Source organism: Ranitomeya variabilis, chromosome 5 (genome assembly GCF_051348905.1).
Source record: "Ranitomeya variabilis isolate aRanVar5 chromosome 5, aRanVar5.hap1, whole genome shotgun sequence".
NCBI classification, from domain to species: domain Eukaryota; kingdom Metazoa; phylum Chordata; class Amphibia; order Anura; family Dendrobatidae; genus Ranitomeya; species Ranitomeya variabilis.
The window spans coordinates 462,124,277-462,147,761 of record NC_135236.1 but is presented as its reverse complement, the minus strand read 5'-3'; the positions used below and the strand labels follow the sequence as shown (position 1 = coordinate 462,147,761).

Here is a 23,485-nt window from a genome sequence, read left to right as displayed (position 1 = left end):
CAAGTCTCCTAAAGAGGCTATTGAAGCATATAAAAAGTAATAAAAAACTGAATTAAAGAATTAGGTTTTTTTGTTGCTGCAACATTGCAATACAATTCAATAACCGGTGATCAAAACATCGTATCTACACCCAAATGGTATCAATAGAAAACAACTTGGTGCATAAAAAAATAAGCCCTCACTCGGCCCCAGATCCCCAAAAAAGGAGTGGCTATGAGTCATAGAAAATAGCATTTTTTTTTATTTCATATTGATGGAAAAAATAAAAAGTTTTTTGGGAAGAAGGAGAGCTAACAATGAAAAGCAAAAATGGAAAATTCCACGGTGGTAAAGGGATTAATTAAGAATGTGATTCTGAAATCGAGCCAGGCTTGGATTGGCCCACCAGGAGACCGTGGAATCTCTCATTGGGCCCTTGAGCAGAACCGTAAGGATCATGGTCACAGAACCTGACCCGTAGCAGAGGGGTCCTGCCAGGGGTCTGCTCTATTTTCAGCTAGGTGTGTGTACTTTGATGCGTATGCAGTTGAAAAGTACTGTGGAACAGTTGGACACTAGCCTATTAGGGGCCAGTGGCTGGAAGTGATGCTGCCGGGGGTGTAATGATATCACTGCACTGTGCCACCTGTGACGGGTGATGGAAGAGGAAGAAAGAGTTCCTCATTGTGGGAACAGAAAAATTGTACATTACTACTGTATGGGTGCCAGTAGTTAGAGTGTATTACTCTTGTATTTGAGAACAAATATGACATTTCTTCTGATTGGGGCATAAAGAGGAATTTCACTACTGTATGGGGTCACAAATGCATTAACACTGTAGGAGGGCCAGAGAGGACATCTCTATTGAAATATATATTTCTATAATGAAAACAAGTTATCCCGTCTCTACAAGACAAATGAGACCTGTAACGATCGGCAAAACAGGAATCTTGTATCCGTATTTCTGACACATTCACATTCAGGCATCTGACCTGCCATTCCATTTTGAAACAAGAAAAAAAGTGTCCCGTCTGGTATAAACTTTCTCTGATCTGCCAATTCTGCGTGTGTCCCAGTGGTTGGACCCCCACTAATGAATAAGTTTATCACTTTTCCTATGGATAGAAAAAAACTATGTATTTTCACCAGAGAGCCCATTTAGTGCAAACCACTGTGATTGCACATCACAGTATCACAGTTATGGTTTGGGAATAGTAGATTTGCAGGAGCCACCTGTATTTTACAGTAGACGCTCTACTTTAATAGGGAAAATAGCTAACAGATACTTGCATATAGTACCCCAGTCTGACATTGAGTAGAACAATATTCTCAAAACATATAATCCACATAATATTAGATTCTGAAAGGAACAAGTGAACTCCTTTAGTCAATGTGCACCTCTTTGTCTACCTCAGTAGCTGCTGGAGGTGCACATTCCACGTAATGAGTTTTCTTTGTCCTATGACAACACAGCTTTTTTCCCCCTTTCTTTAAACTTTCATTGTTCTTAAGTTACACATTTTATTACATTTCTTACAGGTGCAACTTAAGAGACCGAACAATGCTTTAAGTGGAGTTACTTCAATCATCACACTTATTCCCCAGACAGCTAATGATGAAGAAAGATATGAGATTTGTTACATGAAATGAGCCAAGACAGAGCTGCCTATTTAATTGAAGTCAGCTGGAACAAGTCATTACCGCCATTAATGTCAAAGTTGCTCTAGTGGGTGTACATTTCCCAGTGTACTTATTAAGGTTACCGCAAACCTATGGTGATTTCCAATTTCTAAGGTTAATTCCTCAGGGAGGCTTAGCACTCAATTTACTACAATAAAAAATTCTTCAATTGCATTCACAGATTTCGCTTCTCTTTTGTGGTGTGCATTAAGCTCACATAAAGTAGAAGGCCGTCTTCTTACTAATTGAGGCAGACCTAAACCTCCCATCAAATAGGACAAGGACGCCAAGGTCAAAAAGTTGTTTTATGGTGCCACTGCAGCCCACCATCATAAAACAAGGAGATAAGCACTTACATGTTTGTCTTACTTTATTTAGATTGGGATTAACTGTTTAAAAGTTTGATTTAAAGCACAGATGGCACAAACATAAAACTAAATTCCTTACTTTAAAAAAAAGTGTTAACCTTTTAATCATTCTACTAATTTTTATTTAACCAGTTCAAGACCGGGTCATTTATTCCTTTTCCTGACCATGCCCATTTTTCGGGTTTCGTCCATGCGATTTAAAAAAACCTGACAATTCTCTCTCTCTCGAATATTATATTCAACTAATTTTTACATCGTAGAGACAGAATGATTGCAAATGTTTAATTTGTGTAAATTGCAAAACTGCTTTGTTTTTAGAATTAAAAAAGTTAGACAATAAGTATTACATTAGCTACAGTGGGGAAAAAAAAGTATGTAGTCAGCCACCAATTGTGCAAGTTCATCCGCCTAAAAAAGATGAGATAGGCCTGTAACTGACATCATAGGTAGACCACAACTATGAGAGTCAAAATGAGGAAACAAATCCAGAAAATCACCTTGTCTGATTTGGCAACATTTATTTTGCAAATTATGGTGGAAAATAAGTATTTTGTCACCTAAAAACATGTAAGGTTTCTGGCTCTCGCAGACCTGTAACTTCTTTTTTAAGAGGCTCCTCTGTCCTCCACTCATTACCTGTAGTAATGGCACCTGTTTGAACATGTTATCAGTATAAAAGACACCTGTCCACAACCTCAAACAGTCTGACTCCAAACTCCACTATGGTGAAGACCAAAGAGCAGTGGAAGGACACCAGAAACAAAATTGTAGCACTGCACCAGGCTGGGAAGACTGAATCTGCAATAGGCAAGCAGCTTGGTGTGATGAAATTAACTGTGGGAGCAATAAGAAAATGGAAGACATACAAGACCACTGATAATCTCCCTCGATCTGGGTCTTCATGCAAGATCTCACTCTGTGGGGTCAAAATTATCACAAGAACGGGGAGCAAAAATACCATAACCACACTGCGGACCTAGTGAATGACCTGCATAGAGCTGGGACCATCAGTAACACGTTACACCGCCAGGGACTAAGATCCTGCAGTGACAGACGTGTCCCCCTGCTTAAGCCAGTACATGTACAGGCCCGTCTGAAGTTTGCTAGATAGTATTTGGATTATCCAGAAGAGTATTGGGAGAATGTCATATGGTCTGATGAAAACAAAGTAGAACTGTTTGGAAGAAACAAAACTTGTCATGTTTGGAGGAGACAGAATGCTGAGTTGCATCCAAAGAAGATCATACCTACTGTGAAACATGGTAGTGGCAACATCATGCTTTGGGGCTGTTTCTGTGCAAAGAGACCAGGACAACTGATCCGTGTACATGAAAGAATGAATAGGGCCATGTATCGTGAGACTTTGAGTGCAAACCTCCTTACATCAGCAAGGGCATTGAAGGTGAAATGTGGATGGGTCTTTCAGCATGAAAATGATCCCAAGCACACCACCAGGGCAACGAAGGAGTGGCTTTGTAATAAGCATATGAAGGTCCTGGAGTGGCCTAGCCAGTCTCCAGATCTCAACCCCATAGAAAATCTTTGAAGGAAGTTGAAAGTCCATGTTTGCCAGCAACAGGCCCAAAACATCACTGCTCTAGAGGAGATCTGTATGGAGGAATGGGCCAACATACCATTAACAGTGTGTGTCAACCTTGTGAAGACTTACAGAAAACGCTTGACCTCTGTCATTGCAAACAAAGGATATATAACAATATATTGAGATGAACTTTTGTTAATGACCAAATTCTTATTTCCCACCATAATTTGCAAAATAAATCTTGCCAAATCAGACAAGGTGATTTTCTGGATTTGTTTTCTCATTTTGACTCTCATAGTTATGGTCTACCTATGATGTCAATTACAGGCCTCTATCATATTTATAAGTGGGAGAACTTGCACAATTGGTGGCTAACTACTTTTTTCCTCACGGTATTACTGTAAGTTTTGGACAATCCCTTAAGGCTGCTTTCACACTAGCGTCGGTACGGGGCCGTCGCGCTGCGTCGGCCTGACGTACCGATTCATACTGTGAAAAAAAATGCCCGACGTGGGCAGCGGAAGCAGTCTTACGACGCTTCCGCTGCCCCATTGCGAGGTCCGGGAAGGAGGGGGCGGAGTTTCGGCCGCGCATGCGCGGTCGAAAATGGTGGACTCTACGCACACAAAAAATTACATGTAACGTTTTTTTGTGGCGGCGGTCCACCAAAACACGACGCAACCGTCACACGACGGTTGCGACATGCGGCACTGCGTCGCTAATAAAAGTCTATGGAGAAAAAACGCATCCTGCGGGCAACTTTGCAGGATGCGTTTTTTCTCCACAATGACGCATTGGGACGTACAGTGCCCGATGCTAGTGTGAAAGTAGCCTTAAATAGGCTTCAGAAAGTATGCAGTCTACAACTATGAAAATACCAAAGTGATAATTTGAAGCAAACCTTATAAATGATTAGTAATATACTTGGTTACTAATCTGAATATTAACACAAAATCTGAGAAAATCTGGCTTTCCGTCAGATGGATACATTGGAAAAACTGCCTGATCTACACCTCTAATAGAAGGAACCAGTATGTGACAATGTAAAAGGCTCAGATGCCATACATCATTTATTGACTTCCATATTTACAGTAATAAAATATAGTATATAGTGCAATCAACCACACCTTTATAAAAATGAAAACGTGAAACAAATAGGGATAGACATTTTCAAGCATACATGCCAAACACAGGGCTCAAAAGCAATACAAACTTATATATTTTATAGTACATGTCATCACCATGTCAACCAGCCATTGTATGTTTCTAATGTACAGTTCAACAATCACAACACAGTGATAACAGTTTCACATATGCCGCTATTATGTATAAAAACAGAAAGTCATGGCCAAAAGTGTTAGCACACTGAAATGGTTCCAGAAAAAAAAAAAGTTTTCTCTCAGAGAATTATAGAAATTATACATATTTTGTTATACAGGTTTATTTTCTTTCCATGTATTTGAACAACACAAAAATAACAGTAAAAAAAGACATAATTTCACACAACCCCCCCCCCAAATCTTATGGAAAAAATTGTTGGCAACTTCCTAAAATTGTAGCTAAACAACTTTGCTTCAAGCATGCTCGTTCAAACTCACCTGTGGTAATAGGTGTGAGCAATAAAAGAAATTACACCTGAAACCAAATAAAAAGGGAGGGAAGTTGACTCCGTGTTTACATTGTGTGTGCAACACTAAGCATGGAGAACAAAAAGAGGGGAAGAGAACTGTCCGAGGACTTGAGAACCAAAATTGTTGAAAAATATCACCAATCTCAAGGTTTCTCAATTTCCAGTCAATCTACAGAGAACTTGATGTTAATTTGTCCACAGAGCGCAACATAATCAAGAAGTCTATGACCCATGACACTGTAGGTAATCTCCCTTAACATGAATGGCAGAGAAAAATTAATGAAAGGCTGCAATCCAAGATTGTTTGGATGGTGGATAAGCAGCCCCCATCAATTTCCTAAGAAATTCAAGCTCGCAGGAGACCTAGGAGGGCACCACTGTTGCTACAGAGCCATAGAGCTGGATGCAGTTTGCCAAAATTTATTTAAGATTAAATCCATCTGGGAAAGCATGTTATGGATAGATGTGACCAAGATCGAGCATTTTGGTAAAGCACATCATGCTATTGTTTACCGAAAACACAATAAGGCCTACAAAGAAAAGAACACAGTACCTTCAGTCAAATACGGTGGAGGTTCAAAGATGTTTTGGGGCTGTGTTTCTGCCACTGGCACTGGGTGCCTTGACTGTTCAAGGCAGCATGAAATCTGAAAATTAACAAATGATTTTGGGCTGCAATGTAGTGCCCAGTGTCAAAAAGCTAAGTTTGCGTCTTAGGTCATGAGACTTCCAGCAGGATAAAATACCTCAAACATACTTTAACCCCTTCAAGTCGCGGCCCTTTTTCGTTTTTGCATTTTCGTTTTTCACTTCCCTCTTTCCCAGAGCCATAACTTTTTTATTTTTCCGTCAATATGGTCATGTGAGGGCTTATTTTTTGCGGGACGAGTTGTACTTTTGAACAACACCATGGGTTTTACCATGTCTTTTACTAGAAAAAAATTCCAAGTGCGGTGAAATTGCAAAATAAGTGCAATCCCACACTTGTTTTTTGTTTGGCTTTTTTGCTAGGTTCGCTAAATGCTAAAACTGACCTGCCATTGTGATTCTCCACGTCATTACTAGTGTTGAGCGATACCATCCGATACTTGAAAGTATCGGTATCGGAAAGTATCGGCCGATACCGGCAAAGCATCGGATCTAATCCGATACCGATACCCGATACCAATACAAGTCAATGGGACTCAAGTATCGGACGGTATCCCTGATGATTCCCAGGGTCTGAAGGAGAGGAAACTCTCCTTCAGGCCCTGGGATCCATATTAATGTGTAAAAGAAAGAATTAAAATAAAAAATATTGCTATACTCACCTCTCCGACGCAGCCTGGACCTCACCGAGGGAACCGGCAGCGTTCTTTGCTTAAAATGCGCGCGTTTACTTCCTTCCGTGACGTCACGGCTTGTGATTGGTCGCGTGCCACCCATGTGGCCGCGACGCGACCAATCACAGCAAGCCGTGACGTAATTTTCAGGTTCTCAATGCCTAATTCTAGGCATTCAGGATTTTAAAATTACGTTCCGGCTTGTGATTGGTCGCGTCGCGGTCACATGGGCGACGCGACCAATCACAAGCCGTGACGTCACGGGAGGCAGGAAACGCGCGCATTTTAAAATTACGTCACGGCTTGTGATTGGTTGCGTGCCGCCCATGTGACTGCGACGCGACCAATCACAGCAAGCCGTGACGTAATTTTCAGGTCCTGAATGCAGAATTAGGCATTCAGGACCTGAAATTACATCACGGCTTGCTGTGATTGGTCGCGTCGCGGTCACATGGGCTGCACGCAACCAATCACAAGCCGTGACGTAATTTTAAAATGCGCGCGTTTCCTGCCTCCCGTGACGTCACGGCTTGTGATTGGTCGCGTCGCCCATGTGACCGCGACGCGACCAATCACAAGCCGGAACGTAATTTTAAAATCCTGAATGCCTAGAATTAGGCATTGAGGACCTGAAAATTACGTCACGGCTTGCTGTGATTGGTCGCGTCGCAGCCACATGGGCAGCACGCGACCAATCACAAGCCGTGACGTCACGGAAGGAAGTAAACACGCGCATTTTAAGCGAAGAACGCTGCCGGTTCCCTCGGTGAGGTCCAGGCTGCGTCGGAGAGGTGAGTATAGCAATATTTTTTATTTTAATTCTTTATTTTACACATTAATGTTGTTTCGATACCGATACCCGATACCACAAAAGTATCGGATCTCGGTATCGGAATTCCGATACCCGCAAGTATCGGCCGATACCCGATACTTGCGGTATCGGAATGCTCAACACTAGTCATTACGAGTTCATAGACACCTAACATGTCTAGGTTATTTTTTATCCAAGTGGTGAAAAAAAATTCAAAACTTTGCTTAAAAAAAAAAAAGTGCCATTTTCCGATACCCGAAGCGTCTCCATTTTTCGTGATTTGGGGTCTGGTGAGGGCTTATTTTTTGTGTGCCGAGCTGACGTTTTTAATAATATCACTTTTGTGCAGATACGTTCTTTTGATCGCCCGTTATTGCATTTTAATGCAATGTCGCGGCGACCAAAAAAATGTAATTCTGGTGTTTCAAATTTTTTTTCGCTATGCTGCTTAGCGATCAGGTTAATACTTTTTTTTATTGATAGATCGGGTGATTCTGAGTGCGGCGATACCAAATACGTGTAGGTTTGATTTTTTTTTTGTATTGTTTTATTTAGGATGGGGCGAAAGGGGGGTGATTTAAACCTTTATATTTTTTTCATATTTTTAAAAACATTTTTTATTACTTGTGCCATGCTTCAATAGCCTCCATGGGAGGGTAGAAGCTGGCACCACTCGATTGGCTCAGCTACATAGCAGCGATCACGAGATCGCTGCTATGTAGCTGAATTGCAGGTGTGCTGTGTGCGCCGACCACAGGGGGGCGCTCACAGCAGGCCGGCATTAGTAACAATAGAGGTCTCAAGGACCTCTATGGTTACCATCCTGATGCATCGCCGACCCCCGATCATGTGACAGGGGTCGGCGATGACGTCAATTCCGGCCGCCCGGCCAGAAGCGCCAGTTAAATGCCGCTGTCTGCGTTTGACAGCGGCAATTTAACAGGTTAATAGCGGCGGGTGAATAGCGATTTCACCCGCCACTATTGCGCGCACATGTCAGCTGTACAAAACAGCTGACATGTCGCGACTTTGATGTGGGCTCATGAAAGGGTTAAGAAGCACCCAGCAATGAATGGAAACAAAGCACTTGAGAGTTCTGAAGTGCCAGCATTGGTTCAGATATACACTCACCGGCCACTTTATTAGGTACACCATGCTAGTAACGGGTTGGACCCCCTTTTGCCTTCAGAACTGCCTCAATTCTTCGTGGCATAGATTCAACAAGGTGCTGGAAGCATTCCTCAGAGATTTTGGTCCATATTGACATGATGGCATCACACAGTTGCCGCAGATTTGTCGGCTGCACATCCCAAAGATGCTCCATACAAGGCAGGATGGATCCATGCTTTCATGTTGTTTACGCCAAATTCTGACCCTACCATCCGAATGTCGCAGCAGAAATCGAGACTCATCAGACCAAGCAACGTTTTTCCAATCTTCTACTGTCCAATTTCGATGAGCTTGTACAAATTGTAGCCTCAGTTTCCTGTTCTTAGCTGAAAGGAGTGGTACCCGGTGTGGTCTTCTGCTGCTGTAGCCCATCTGCCTCAAAGTTTGACGCACTGTGCGTTCAGAGATGCTCTTAGGCCTACCTTGGTTGTAACGGGTGGCGATTTGAGTCACTGTTGCCTTTCTATCAGCTCGAACCAGTCTACCCATTCTCCTCTGACCTCTGGCATCAACAAGGCATTTCCGCCCACAGAACTGCCGCTCACTGGATTTTTTTTCTTTTTCGGACCATTCTCTGTAAACCCTAGAGATGGTTGTGCGTGAAAATCCCAGTAGATCAGCAGTTTCTGAAATACTCAGACCAGCCCTTCTGGCACCAACAACCATGCCACGTTCAAAGGCACTCAAATCACCTTTCTTCCCCATACTGATGCTCGGTTTGAACTGCAGGAGATTGTCTTGACCATGTCTACATGCCTAAATGCACTGAGTTGCCGCCATGTGATTGGCTGATTAGAAATTAAGTGTTAACAAGAAGTTGGACAGGTGTACCTAATAAAGTGGCCGGTGAGTGTAGAGTCCATTGTATACCTGTGGAAAAGTCTTAAAATTTGGGAGAAGGCACCCTTCAAATATGAGAAACTTGGAGCAGTTTGTAAAAAAAATTCCAGTTGAGAGGTGTAAGAAGCTTGTTGATGTTTATACAAAGAAATTATTTGCAGTTATTTATTTTAAAGGGTGTGCAACCAAGTAATAAGTTGAGGTTGCCAACAATTTTTTCCGGCCCATTTTTGAGGTTTTGCTTGCCTAACGATGCCTAATTTGCCTTTTTTTCCCTCTGTTTTTTTTGTGTTGTTTCAATACACACAAAGGAAATAAACAAGTGTATAATGAAACATGTGTAATTGCAATAATTTTCCGGGAGAAATAATTCTTCCTGAACAATTTCAAGGGTGCCAACACTTTCAGCCATGACTGTATCTAGCAAAATATGCGTTCATTTGTCCTGGTTCATACCACCACTTCATATGCTTGCTTCAACAGAAGGATCTGGACCCCACCCCCTTCAAACCATTCAAAATGTAGAGTAATGGGAAACAACCAAGTAGGGTATATTTATTAAGACTATACTGTGAGGGCCCTGCTTTGTATGCCCTTAAAGGGAACATGTCATATGAAATAGCAATCTGAACATGCTCGGTGCCCACACTTAAGAGACGCACTGCCGGGAGCAAATAAACCGCATTGGCATGTGTTCAGTCACTGCTCAGTGTAGAAAGCCGCAGCTATAACCAAGCCCCCCCGTCACTGATGGACAGCAGCTTAGCAGTAGGGCCGACTGTCCATCAGTGCAACGGGTAAATTTACAGCCACTGTTCTCTATACAAAGAGCAGTGACTGAACCCGTGAAGGTCCCAACCCGTGACTGAAACCCAAACAATGCCATGGGGGAGGAAATAAAGTTATTTTCTCCCAGCAGTGGAGGTCTAAGTGCAGGCGCCGCTAGGTGTTAGATCACTATTAACCTGCAGATTAATCCCACATCTGCAGGTTAATAGCGTTTTATTTTCCACGTGACAAGTTCCCTCCCTTTAATTAGCCTGAAAAGAAACCTTGCTCAGTAGCTTTCACTTTACATCTGCAGTGTCACAGTTACAAGTATCCATAAGCGCTCACTCAATTGTGTTAAAAAAAGAAAAATTGCCTTGAAATTGTCCAGTAAATTTTCATTAAAGTTTCAGAAAAAGATAAACCGTACAATAACATTTGAGAAACAGACATGTAAATTTATAGCTGATAAGATATAATGGTAATGAAATATGGAGTAAGGTTGCTATATTCCATGGTGACGAGATTTTCTCAAATTTGATTACCTAAGTCCATGTGCAGATGACCATATTTTCAGTCCGAGAACGATCCGACAAAACATCAGATCACACTTGCATTAATGTTACTCTATGGGGTTGTGCACATATCCGTGCTTGGATTTTCACAGACTGTCAGAAGAGAGATCTTATCTACAGCCAAGAAAGACAGATCACACTCTGATCAGATTGTGATTAGCATAATCGGACAGATTTTCTCAAACAAGAAAAAATACGGTTGTGTGACCCTAGTCTTTCTTTGTCTAGCCCTCTTTCAAGCTTAGTATTCCTTTCCAAGAATAGTTGGAATAACTGCAAATCAATGATCAACAATAAATTAATGAATTATTACTGTATGACAAAACATAATTATGTCTCGCTTTCAGACTAACATTTACACAGTAATATAACTGTGCTGTATTTAAGAATGCATCTGTGATATACAGTAATTTATTCAGCTTGCTTCGATTGCCAGTAAAAAGTAGAGTAATAGTGTCTGTCAAATTTGTCTCTATGGATTTCAGATGCTTCCTTTCCAGCTACAAAGTAGAGAATGACTCGAGGGAAAAGCATTTGCTTTATACTAGCTGAAATCTGTGTGGGAGTGCGAGAAGTGCTGCTGCCAATTCATCTTTCTTAAGAATGCAATTGCTTACCCTTATACTTGGCAATGAAGTAAGAATTGATTCGATCTTAACTTTCAGGTAGGGTACAGCAGAACATGCTTCCAAGCAGTGTGTGGTGCATGGCAGTGAGTGGTCTTAGGCAGTCATAAAATGGACTAAAACCGCTCTCTCTCGACAACTACTTCTACTACTTAAGGCGCCCTTCTAAATTAGAATTTGGAGGGAACATCTGATGTTTATATGGAACTACTCCTCCTTGACAGAAGGATCAGACCATTGGAATTTCAATGGATGCTAAACTTGTTTTCAGGTGAGATAAGTTGCCGGGAGAGTGGCAGTGCGTCTCATCTCTCTCTGTTGAAAACACATGGGCACTAAACGGCTAGCCTTAGCAAATCAAACTGGTATAATACACTAGCCAAACAAAACTACAAACTCTCCTTCAGTCAGACTATATACAGAACATAGGAGAATGTTAGATATGACACAAGTCCACAGAATAGTGGTTGTCTATTAGGAGATACCGGTCTATTAGCAGAACCTTAGAGCAACACCAATGGATCTCAATATTAGCCTACAAGACAGTCCTACTGTTGTCTTTAACTTAGTTGTGGGATAATTGCATATGTCAGTGGGTTTGCATATACTTTTCTAGTGAAAACTAATTTTCAATCTATAATTGAGACTGTGGAGTCCTGACCAGGACTATGTAGATCTAAACCAGTCATACACATTAAATGGCTATTGGCCAAATGATGGTTCAACTGACCGTTTGGCTGGCAAACATTTTAGCCATCTCTGCTATATATGGGAACAATTGCTTTAGTGTTCTCTATGATCCAGCTACCACCAGTCATGTCTGCAGCTGCTTCTATTCTGGGAGAACAAAAGAATCAGATATGCCATATCCTTAACTTCCGATATTCAATTGTTCTAGTCTATCAACAGATTCAGCCGACATGTCTATAGTCTAATATGTATGCTGGGGAGGTAGGGACTTCAGTGTGGGACTGGCATACCGAGGGTCCACCCATTTGGCCTCATTCACAAGTCAGTATTTGGTCAGTATTTTGCATATCATCAGTGTTTGTATGCCAAAGCCAGGAGTGGAACTTACTGAGAAAAACTGTAATTGAAAGACTGACACCTGTTCTGTGTTTTGGAGACACTCCTGTTTTGGCATAGAAATACTGATCAAAAATACAGCTGTGTGCATGAGGCCCAACATTGACACTCAGGGATTGCTGTTCAGCTACATGAGAATATTAGTCTAATTCGCAAATTTAACTATGCTTCTATATAAAAATAATCAACCAGAACCACCATCAGTACATGAATGTCACTAGAACCACCATCAGTACTTGAATATGTCACCAGAACCACCATTAGTACATGAATCCATGACTAGATCCACCAGTGCATGAATACATCAACAAACCCACCATCATTACATTAGTATGTCACCAGAACCTCCATCAGTACATGAATACATGACCAGAGCCAAGAGTACTTGAATACAAGAACCAACCTTAGTACAATGATCAGTTGTAATATCAAGTCAGCCCCATAAACAATTAGTATTTCAATTCGCAGACACTGCGTTTCAGGCTGTTGGCCCTCGTCAGTGCGAAGCATGAGAACTGATTTGGCTAGGTGAGAGGCTCTGGACAGAGGTCTAAGGGGTAAGGAGCATTGCACGGCAAATAAGCCTCCTTACCTTGACAAGCCAGAGTTGGTATGTCACTCTCCACAAGGAGAAACCTTACCCCTTAGACCTCTGTCCAGAGCCTCTCACCTAGCCAAATCAGTTCTCATGCTTCGCACTGACGAGGTTCAACAGCCCGAAACACCGTGTCTGCGAATTGAGATACTGATTTGGCTTTTATCCTAAGTCATATTGCAAGACTCGTTAACAGGTTGATTGTGACTTGTAGGATTGCTACTTCCAACAGGTGGCGCTATAGAGTTCAAGTCCTCTTTTTCTCTTAGGAGGCAATTTACACATTATCCCATGTGTCCTTCTTAATTTCTATAGTATGGTACATTGCTTAAGATTCACAAAAAGTTGATTAAAGATTTTTTCCTGCCTAAAATAGCATGGAAGAATGACATTTTAAACGAAGGACCAGGAATAACTATATTTACCCAATCTGTTCCTAAACCATTCACCTTTTTGTTGATTTTTATTTAGTGACAACGGATAGACTTAAGGTACCGTCACACAGTGCAATTTTGATCGCTACAACGGCACGATTCGTGACGTTCCAGCGATGCATTTACGATATCGCTGTGTCTGACACGCTACTGCGATCCGGATCCCCGCTGAGAATCGTACGTCGTAGCAGATCGTTTGAAACTTTCTTTCGTCGTCTAGTGTCCCGCTGTGGTGGCATGATTGCATTGTGTGACACAGGTTGTATACGATGTGCGCACAGTAACCAACGGCTTCTACATCGCAAATACGTCATGAAATTATCGCTCCAGCGCCGTGTATTGCAACGTGTGACCGCAGTATACGACGCTGGAGCGATACTTATACGACGCTGCAACGTCACGAATCGTGCAGTCGTAGCGATGAAAATGGCACTGTGTGACGGTACCCTTATAGCACATATTGATATGAATAGCATATTATTAAATAACCATTACCATGCTTTCAGCAGGGAATAAGAGCTTTTACCCACACAAAGCATTAACCAGATTGTAAATACTCAATAAAGTACTTAATGCATTTTCCATTCCACTGGAAGACTTGTCGAGATTCTCTTTACCATAAATCTGTATGTACAAGAGGAAGTTGATGGGAACAATGCAGCCATCTTCCCATTAACTTTTAGGAAATTAATGGGGATGATATAGCTAGCAGTTTAAAGAAAACTACTGTCATGGATTGGTTATTTCCTTTTTTTTGTTTTTTTTTATCCAGATGGTGACAACAAGAAGGCTTACTAGTTAAAATATCAGTGACCCGTTTTACAAAAAAGGTGGACAAACTAATTCTTTGAGAAAAGTAAAGCAGGTTAATACTCTATTATTGAATGATAATGTGACCTATACTTCAAACATGAGTAAGCTCAACAACTGAATATGTAGAATGTGGGATTTACCTCCAAAATGATTGTGTACACTGTATATAGGAGGCAAACAATGTGCACTTTATGGTGGTGTAGGTACCCATGCACCTGAAATAGCTGTAGGCTGAACTGAATGCTGGTCCATTCAATCGCTATTCCACCTACCCTCTCCATACATACTGTATGTACGCTCAGGTAGGCCCTGCACGAATGTGTTTTCAATGGGGAATAAGAAGGGTACATTTAAACAGCCTGATCACCACTGCCAATAGGTGGTCATTTAAAGGGAATCTGTTAGAAGGATCATTCCCCCTAAGACGTCTATATGGGATTGTGGGTCATAGAAAGCTGAATAAACTGACACCTTGATATTAGAGCTCTGTTGTCTTCTTCCAGAGAAATCCATATTATTCTTAATATGGAAATGAGCTGTTAAGATTTATCGGACAGACATAGATCTTCCCGAGAATCTGTCCCTGGAGATTATTTTACATGAAAGGGGGCATTACCAGTGTGAGACATGTAATGACTGAAAGTCTGCTCTCCTGATCTACATGTCACACACTAGTAATTCCCCCTTACACTTAAAAGAAGCTCTGGGGGTAGATTCTTGGGAGAGATTCATGACTGAACCAAATATTTTAAAGCCTAATTTACATATTAATAAAACAGTGGATTTCTCTGGAGTAAGACAACGGCTCACAGAAATCATTTTATTCAACTTTCTATGACCTACATGTCCATATAGATGGCTTAGGAGAGTTGAGCCTACTGAGAGATTCCCTTCAATAGATGGATTAGACAGGCCGACAACACCTCCATGCATAAACTATGATTGTTCTTCGTAGCACCCATCCTGTTTACACAGCACAAATGCCGAGAAGGAAGATTTTTTTTTTTTCAAGCAAGTTTAATAGTTTCACCTGATGAATGAGCATTTTCCTCATTCATAAGATAATTGCCACTGTTTAAATTTCACGATTATCAAGAAACAACAGAAAGTAAACAGACAAAAGTTTGGATAAAAACTTTTACCCAAAGCGATGCATCTTTAATTTCTGTGAATTTTAACATCCATTGACTGGCATTCACCATACACTGGGTTACATATAACCAGGACACAGCCTTGACTACGGCAAGCATTTCCACCTACCTTTGAAGTTATCAGACCGGTGTTAGGCTATGTTTGTATGTCCAGTAATTATCTGTTAGAATGGATCTAGAAACAAATTGGTGGTGGAGAAAGGTTGAACTTGATGGACCTAGGTCATTTTTCAACCTACATAACTATGTAACTGTAAAAAATGAACTTCAACTGGATCCGTTTTTGTTTTTTTACATTGAAATCTATGGAAAACAAATCCGTTCATTAGCCATCCGTCTTTCTTTCATATGAAAAGGATCCGTTTTTTGCTTCACCAGATCAATTTCAAATGAAAGAAAAATGGATGGCTATTTAGCAGATCTGGTATTTACAGAGGTGTTACCTCTTATTGGGATCCTGCCTTTGTTAATTTAGAACTTTGATGAATACTCTTCCTGTAAGGACAGGAAGTATATGTCTAAAAAAGCTCCAGTGGTCGGTCCGTGTGAAAATTGCAAGATTACTAATTTTATTTTTTAATAAGTGATATGAAGATAACAATTGAAAACATTTAAGAAATACGCTCAATACAAAAACCTGATTCAAACAATAGGTCATATGCTAATTATAGGTTCCCTTTAATGTGTTCAGTGGCCGTACAGTAACCATTGCTTCAAGGCATCACATTTACAACAGGGTTAAGCAAATCATCAAATATGGTCTTCTCAATTGATTCTCCAAGAGGATAATTACTCTGATTCGCTACAATTATTTCTATAATCAGTAACAACCAGGGGCTCTGCTAGATATCAGTATAATAAATGGTGCATGGAAGATTGAGGGAAAAGGGGCCCAGCTACAGAATTCACATTTGACTCACCATAACAGAAGATTTCTCACCTGATATTACAGTAGGAATTAAGTGTTGAAAAGATCACAGCTCATAACATGTCTCAACATTTTATTATAATCAGTAAAATCAGTAATTATAAAAGAGCTGATTTTATCATTAATACAAAAAAAAAAAATCTTACAAGGTTACAGGAGTTTCCCCATTTATAAAACTTGAAAATAACCGCTACCCTACATACCCTTCCTTGCTCTTGTGACGCTTCTACTGCCGCTCCTAGTATTTTGTTGACAGACTGCAGTGGTGATTTCATAACTACAGCTCACTTGACCACTGCAGCCAATTACTGGGCTCGACTCATGTCAATGACTTGAGTGTGTAAACACAGTAATTGGCCTAAAAGGTTACCGGAGACGTAGATGTGACATCACCACTGACACGGAGGACAGTCTAAATAAAAATTGGGAGCAGTGATCGAGAGTCGACGATTGGACACAGTGTCAGACTGGGGCGCCAAGGGCCCACCAGTAACATTGACTTTGGGGGGGCCACTTTTTACCTCATTCACAAATTTACCTATATGTCTATATAATAATAAAATGAATAGTTTGGTGAATGGATGATGAGACGCTGCTTTTTTTCTGTATGCAGTGATTCAAGTGAATTATGCCATGTATGGCCCATACAGTGGGGTTGGGGGCCCACCGAGGATTGCCCTGTTACCCTATTGGCCAGTCCGAGCCTGCTTGAACGTGAGTAGAAGACTATTATTTTTAATATGAACATGCAGATTGGCACTCAAGAATTCTATATAAAACCCCTATAAGATGTGTACACCTTTACTTGCCATCTAATCATAAGCATATATAACTAGAAAGTCTCCTCTCTCCTCCTGTACCAGTTGTGACTTGCATTGTTCAGAATTATTATACTTGGTTTCATTATGTATACCCCTCCTCACATGTAAAGCGCCATGGAATAAATGGCGCTATAAAAAATAATAAAAGTAATAATAAAAGTCAGTAAAAAAAAAGGTTTCAGCCATTGCAAACCTAAGCCGTTGCATGAAAATGAATGTGTATGGTTGCCCCAATGCGAGAAATTCTTGCAAAATTTGCTACAATTTTAGTCAATATACTTCTGAATAGCTCTCCCATGACTTCCCAGAAGTAGCACATGGAAAACTATGCTTTTTCCCTTGAATTGATTAATTCTTTTGGTTCTTTCATTGTGTTTGTGTTAGCATAGGAAGCGTCAGGCGAGGATATTTGATACCTGTTGGTTGGGTTAAGCAGCATTAATACATCTTCTCATCATGTCCCTTGAACAATGCCGCTTGAACAATAAATGTGGGTTAAAGGATTTATATTCACAAGCGAGTTTTACATTTCAACCTAACGATCTACATTTTTTTCCTTGTATACAAAGTCATTATATATAAAAAAAAATAATAGATAAAAGTTTATATACCCTTCGGCATCATAATCTCGCTTACAAGAAAATAATAGATTTGGATTACAGCAGCAGAGAATAGATCTAGGGTGGGAGCCGGGCAGGTTTGACAACCCAGCTTAAAAGGTCAATTGACCAGTCAAAAAAAACAAACAAAATCAGGTTTTATAGGTATCTTTTTTAATGGAGACCTAGAAACAGTAACACTAAATATCCTACCTTCAGTAAGGATTAAGGCCCCGTCACACTTAGCGATGCTAAAGCGATCCCGACAACGATACGACCTGTCAGGGATCGTTGCTGCGTCGCTATGTGGTCGCTGGTGAGATGTCAAACAGTGAGATCTTCCCAACGACGCAGCAGCGATGCGGCGACCTGTAGCGACCTGTACAACGATGTCATTGGTCGTTGTGACCCTGTCACATGGCAGCTATTATGACGATTCAGACCTCGATGAGGGACGTCCTGTGTGACGTTGTAGTCAACGAGGTCATTGGTAAGGTGTCAAACACAGCAATGTGTGCTACCCAGCGGGACCTCAACGATCAAAAAAAGGTCCAGGCCATTCCGACACGACCAGCGATCTCACAGCAGGGGCCTGGTCACTGCTACGTGTCACACATAGCGAGATCGCTACTGAGGTCGCTGTTGCGTCACAAAACTTGTGACTCAGCAGCGATCTCGCTAGCGACCTCGCTTAGTGTGACGGGGGCTTTAGTCATTGCCACACTAAACATTTACAATTAATTATCGTGTACTTAGACATGATAAGAATCTTATGCAAGTGAGAAAGGAGTTAATTCCAGACAGACATCGGTGTATCAGCACAATAGAAGAAATCCTGGGGCAACTTTAATGGGCCAGCAAATAAAAGGCTCGAGTACCATTTATATAATGATTACTCTATAACAATTATGCCTAAACATATACAAAAAAAAAAGAAAACCAACAGCTTCTATATATATTCGACATATTTCTGTTCAGATCATTAATAAGTGGTTCTTCATTTCCAAAACATAGAAAATTTTGTAAATAGCAGAATGCCAAGTGAGAGCCTCACCCTTTTGTCCTAGTGGCAGGCACGCAATGTAGAACACTTAAGCTTGGCTAACGCTTCCTTTATTAATAACACAGCATATTGTACAAAGCTCCTCAGTGCAGATCCCAATATTTTCAGTCTGCCCAGATTTTGACAACATAAAGCAGTTTAGCCAGACATGTCGCATGGATATGGTATAATTGTTGACAGATGCACACGGGTGGCTGCAAAATCTCAAGATACATGAAGAGAAAAGGGGAGAGCATAAATACTCAATTATCTATTTAGATCTTATCATATGGGAAATACTCTTTAGGAGATTGCTCTGAGGCACCAAAGAGGCTCTTCTACCATGTACTGAGGACATGTGTGGAGTAACGTCTGCCACATTATCACATTCCAGCTCAGCAGGAGGCATTTTACAGAGTTTTCCTGGACTGCACTTTATGAGACCAGTATGTCCTCTTCTCGTGAATACCTGCTCCTGGTTAAGAAATTTCCTATAGATACAGCGCTCTCTATTGTTTGACAAGACAGCGGAGGTCTATGCTCTTCATAGATGACTTCAGCCACGGTGCATCATGTTGCAGACTACTGGGAATAGAACCTTAATGGTAGAAGGAAAACCCAACTATAAAGAAATGGCCATTAAAAATGCAAATCTCCCTCACATGTGTTCTCCAGTATTGATATTTCTGCAGACTATAAATATTTTAATAATAAAAGTAGATAACAAGTACATCCATATCACTGGATGCTGAATGGTGAGGCTCTCAGACCTCAATTGTAGACTTCTTAAGAAAAATTAGGTCTCTGGCTTGTCCCACAAGCTTAAAAGATATGACGTGGTATATACAACATGCTTGAACATCTCATACAAGGTACCTGTGTTAAAGGATGACAGTGAGACTAAACATTTTACATACCAAATGTACGGTGAAGCACGTATCTAGCCAAGGTCACAAGGATAAGTCTAAGCTGGATGGTTGCAAGAAAGTAAAAGCCCTGCTGATTGAAAAACTCCTTGCTTCTGTGGGAGATGGAGTATTAAAATATCATCACTATTAGTAAATCTGACAATCGGCGACAACCTCGGCAATGCCAAGTTGACTACAGGAGACATATTTATTGAACGGAGCCAGTTTACAAGTTCTTTACCGAGTAAGAACAAGTTCAGTGAGCCACATGGTGACTCGTATTTTCCCATTGCTGATGCTGTTGTAATCTATCTATGCGAAGCAGTACAAGATGGACCAACTATGGGATGGGCCTGTTTATTAAACACATCTATGCAAAGCAGTACAAGGTGGACTAACTATGGGATAGGCCTGTTTATTGAACACATCCTAGTAGCTAATTAGTTCAGATAATAGCAGTAGGAGGTTATTTGTTTTTTTTTACGAAATAAAGTTCCAATGAAGCTTATTTTTCTGTTAATACCACACCCAAGTGATTTGCGCCATATGTTTTCTTCCGTGACAAGTTTGAGCACCTCTAATTCAAGAATAGTCATCAGGAAATTTACATAAGTTGCTTCTCATTCACAGGGCAGATCCAGAAGGGACATAGTCTATGGTACGGACTTCAGAACAGTGGGCATACATTGACGTAGGCTTTGATGATATACCAGTCTATGAAAACAGGTCCTCGCTTAGGCTTGGCTAATCCGCCAGTCTAGGACTACTAGTTCCTCACGTAAGCTTACTGTACCAGCTGCACCCTAGCTCCTTACTTGAGATTAGTTGATACACAACTCTGGGAAAGTAGTTCATAACATAAGCATTGCCAATACAATGGAGTGCAGTAGTAGTTTACAGAAAGCTGATACATGCTAGGACTAGTGGTGTCTTACCTGGGCTTAGGTGTTTCACCACGCTAGGACTATGCCTTGGTTACATAAACCTAGCTATCAGAAGAAAATTTAGCATTAGGCATTCCTTGTATATCCTTAGCTGATAGACTATTTTAGGGCTACTAGTTAGTTATATAATATGTGTCAGCTTTGTCTATGACTAATACCGCCTATCTGTTCTACTGGGAAGATTTAGCAAAGGCAATCATTCAGAATAGTGCAATAATCTCTACAAGGACATGAAAAAGAACCTATGACTTTGCTAACTGATAACTTCTATGGGCTCAACCAAGGGTGTTTTAACTCATTGTACTGACAAGGTCACCCACCAGATGTGGGACAGAAGATATTTTTTGGTCATTATAGACCGGAGGTGAATTGTACCTCTCACCTCTGCACATTCCTACTTTGATGCTAACCCTGGCAAAGTTTCATATGTAAATGCATAACCTTTAATCCTATCCTACTTCAAAGTCATTCTGCTCTAATGCTTGTTAAAGTATTATAAAATCATGTAACTCATTACTAGTAGGCTCTATAAATCCAGGGTGGATTCAATAGTCTTGGATTTGGAACCTGTAGAATCCAGATATGATTGTTGGACAGAAAGTCTTATCAGCCAGGAAATGTGAATGAATGGTGCTAGTACACTCTGTAGACCTGAGGACTGGCATTTCCCTGTTTATTTAATAGAATACCTGCAGAGTAGAGGCTTTTACAGGGATGGCCTTGCTGATAGTTTTATTCAGAGCACTGTGCACACACGGACATCAGACTGGGCTGTCAGCCTCCTATTGACAGATATTAGTAAACCTCAGATCCTGCACTAAATCAAGGGGAAGCAGAGCCCTGCCTGTAGAGGAGCTGTCAGACACAAAGCCATCCTGCTTGACATTGTATAGGGCTGAAGCTTCATATCGGGAGCGTTAATGCAGCAAGAACATAGAATAAACATACGCAATGCTTTATTACCATATTTACAAAACTACAATTTGTAGTCTGTTACACTAGGATAATAAAAAAAAGGAAACACTGGGTGAAGAATGCTGCAGTCATAGGTTTATAGCCACTTTACACCAAATAAAGACTCATTACAGCACATAATGCAGAAGAAAATGTATCATTACTAGCTGTAAAAGTTTGTCAGTGGCTACAATTACTATTCTGCTGCCCATGAACGCCCACATGAGTATGGATAAAGCTGTAAAGATTGCAATACAGTCATATCTTCAGTATACTCGTAAACTACAACATGGGAACACCCTGAAAGTTCTAATTTATTGACCTCTGGGTGTCAAATCTCACAATCTCAACTTTCCTGGAAAATTCTGACATAGTAATTAAAAAATCCATACAGGGCCACAAGGCAAATAACAGTGCAGAACGTCAGGTCACACAACGTATCGCTACTTTATTTCAAGGGTTTATCACCCTGTAGTATAAATGCAACCAAATAGATACAACATTCCTCCTGGTACATTGGTGCCTGCAACAGGGGCTGCAGATGCCCCTGGAGGTGGGGCAGCATGGTTCCCCAGCGGTTAGCACTGTTGCTTCGCAGCGCTGGGGTCCTGGGTTTAGATCCCACCAAGGACACCAGCTTTAAGAGAGTTTGAGTGTTCTCCCTGTGATTGGGTGGGTTTCCTCCCATACTCCAAAGACATACTGATCGGTACTGTAGATTGTGAGCCCAAAGGGGACAGTGCCGATATTGTGTGTAAAGTGCTGTGCAATTAATAGTGCTATACAAGCAAAGCAGAATAATAAATTGTTGGGCAATTAATATTTGCAGATTATAGATCACTATATTAAGAAAAGTGCTGCTGCAATGTGTGAATGCATCCAAGTGAACAATAATTTTCAGTAGGATGGAAGCCAGATAAGTCTCAAAAGAGCTGCAAATAGCAACAAGACTGTCCTTCCATGGAAAAAGGAACAAATCCCCTGCGCCTTATTTCCATGCCAGAAGTCCAGAGCACCAGTGCAATGGCTGGACAGCGGCCACCTAGCTCCAGGTGTCCTACTGCTCCTTGTATGGCTCCAGCTGCTCCTCCGGAGGCTCTGCTGCCTGCACTGCAGGTAATTAACCCCTGCTGCACCAGGTGGAAGTGCATGTTCACACTAGTATATATATATATATATATGTCTGGGCCAGCTGCAGCAGCACATCGCACCTCTGCTCTAGGTCACTTTGGAGCTACTTACTTTTGTCTTCTTCATAAGGAAAGGATGGCGCTCTCTCGTCCAGGTAGCTTGTAGAGTAGCCGTTCAGCTGTTGTGGAGCCCCAGCATAGTTCAGCTAGTCCGTGCATTGGCTTTCCCTGTCCAGCAGTGATGGCAAGCACTGAAGCACTGTGCAGTAATCCTCTCTCATAGTCACTTGGTGGGATTGTGCACTCTGATCCCAATCACTAGTTATATAGCAGCCGGCCCCCTCCTGCTCATCCCTGGGCCGGCCACGCCTGCTGCTGCCTGCTGCCTGCTCTGCTGCCTGCGCTGCTGCTGCTGCTGCTCGTTAACACATTGCAATCCCAGCCGGCACTGACATAATCTGTACATGATAGAGGCAGACAAGGGCAGCAGGGAATCCCTCCTCATCTGCACAGAGTAGGTGGATGACACATTCCACTGGATTATCATCTGGATTTTCAGAGCAGATTACAATTCTTCTAAATCACTATGGTTCATTGTCATGTGAAGAAACAGCTAGATCAATTAACCCCCGAGGGTGGATTGCATGTTAATAACCGGGCTAATTTTTACAATTCTGAGCACTGTACCTTTATGAGGACATAACTCTGGAGGGAGGGGGTTATGCTGTTCCCTGTGTGGTAAAATTGATAAGACAGCTTTATTCTTCGGGT

The 23,485-nt window shown here is 41.3% G+C and overlaps 1 protein-coding gene across 1 annotated transcript in view; it reads right to left on the bottom strand.

Annotated features, from left to right (window-relative positions):
• The window catches only part of KITLG (KIT ligand), a 95,646-nt gene extending 72,482 nt beyond the window's left edge, over positions 1-23,164 (bottom strand). The window contains exon 1 of the mRNA XM_077265450.1: positions 22,827-23,164. Coding sequence (XP_077121565.1) covers positions 22,827-22,841 — 15 coding nt within the window. The 5' untranslated portion in view covers positions 22,842-23,164. The remainder of the gene's footprint in view (positions 1-22,826) is intronic.
• Between the last annotated feature and the right edge of the window lie 321 nt (positions 23,165-23,485).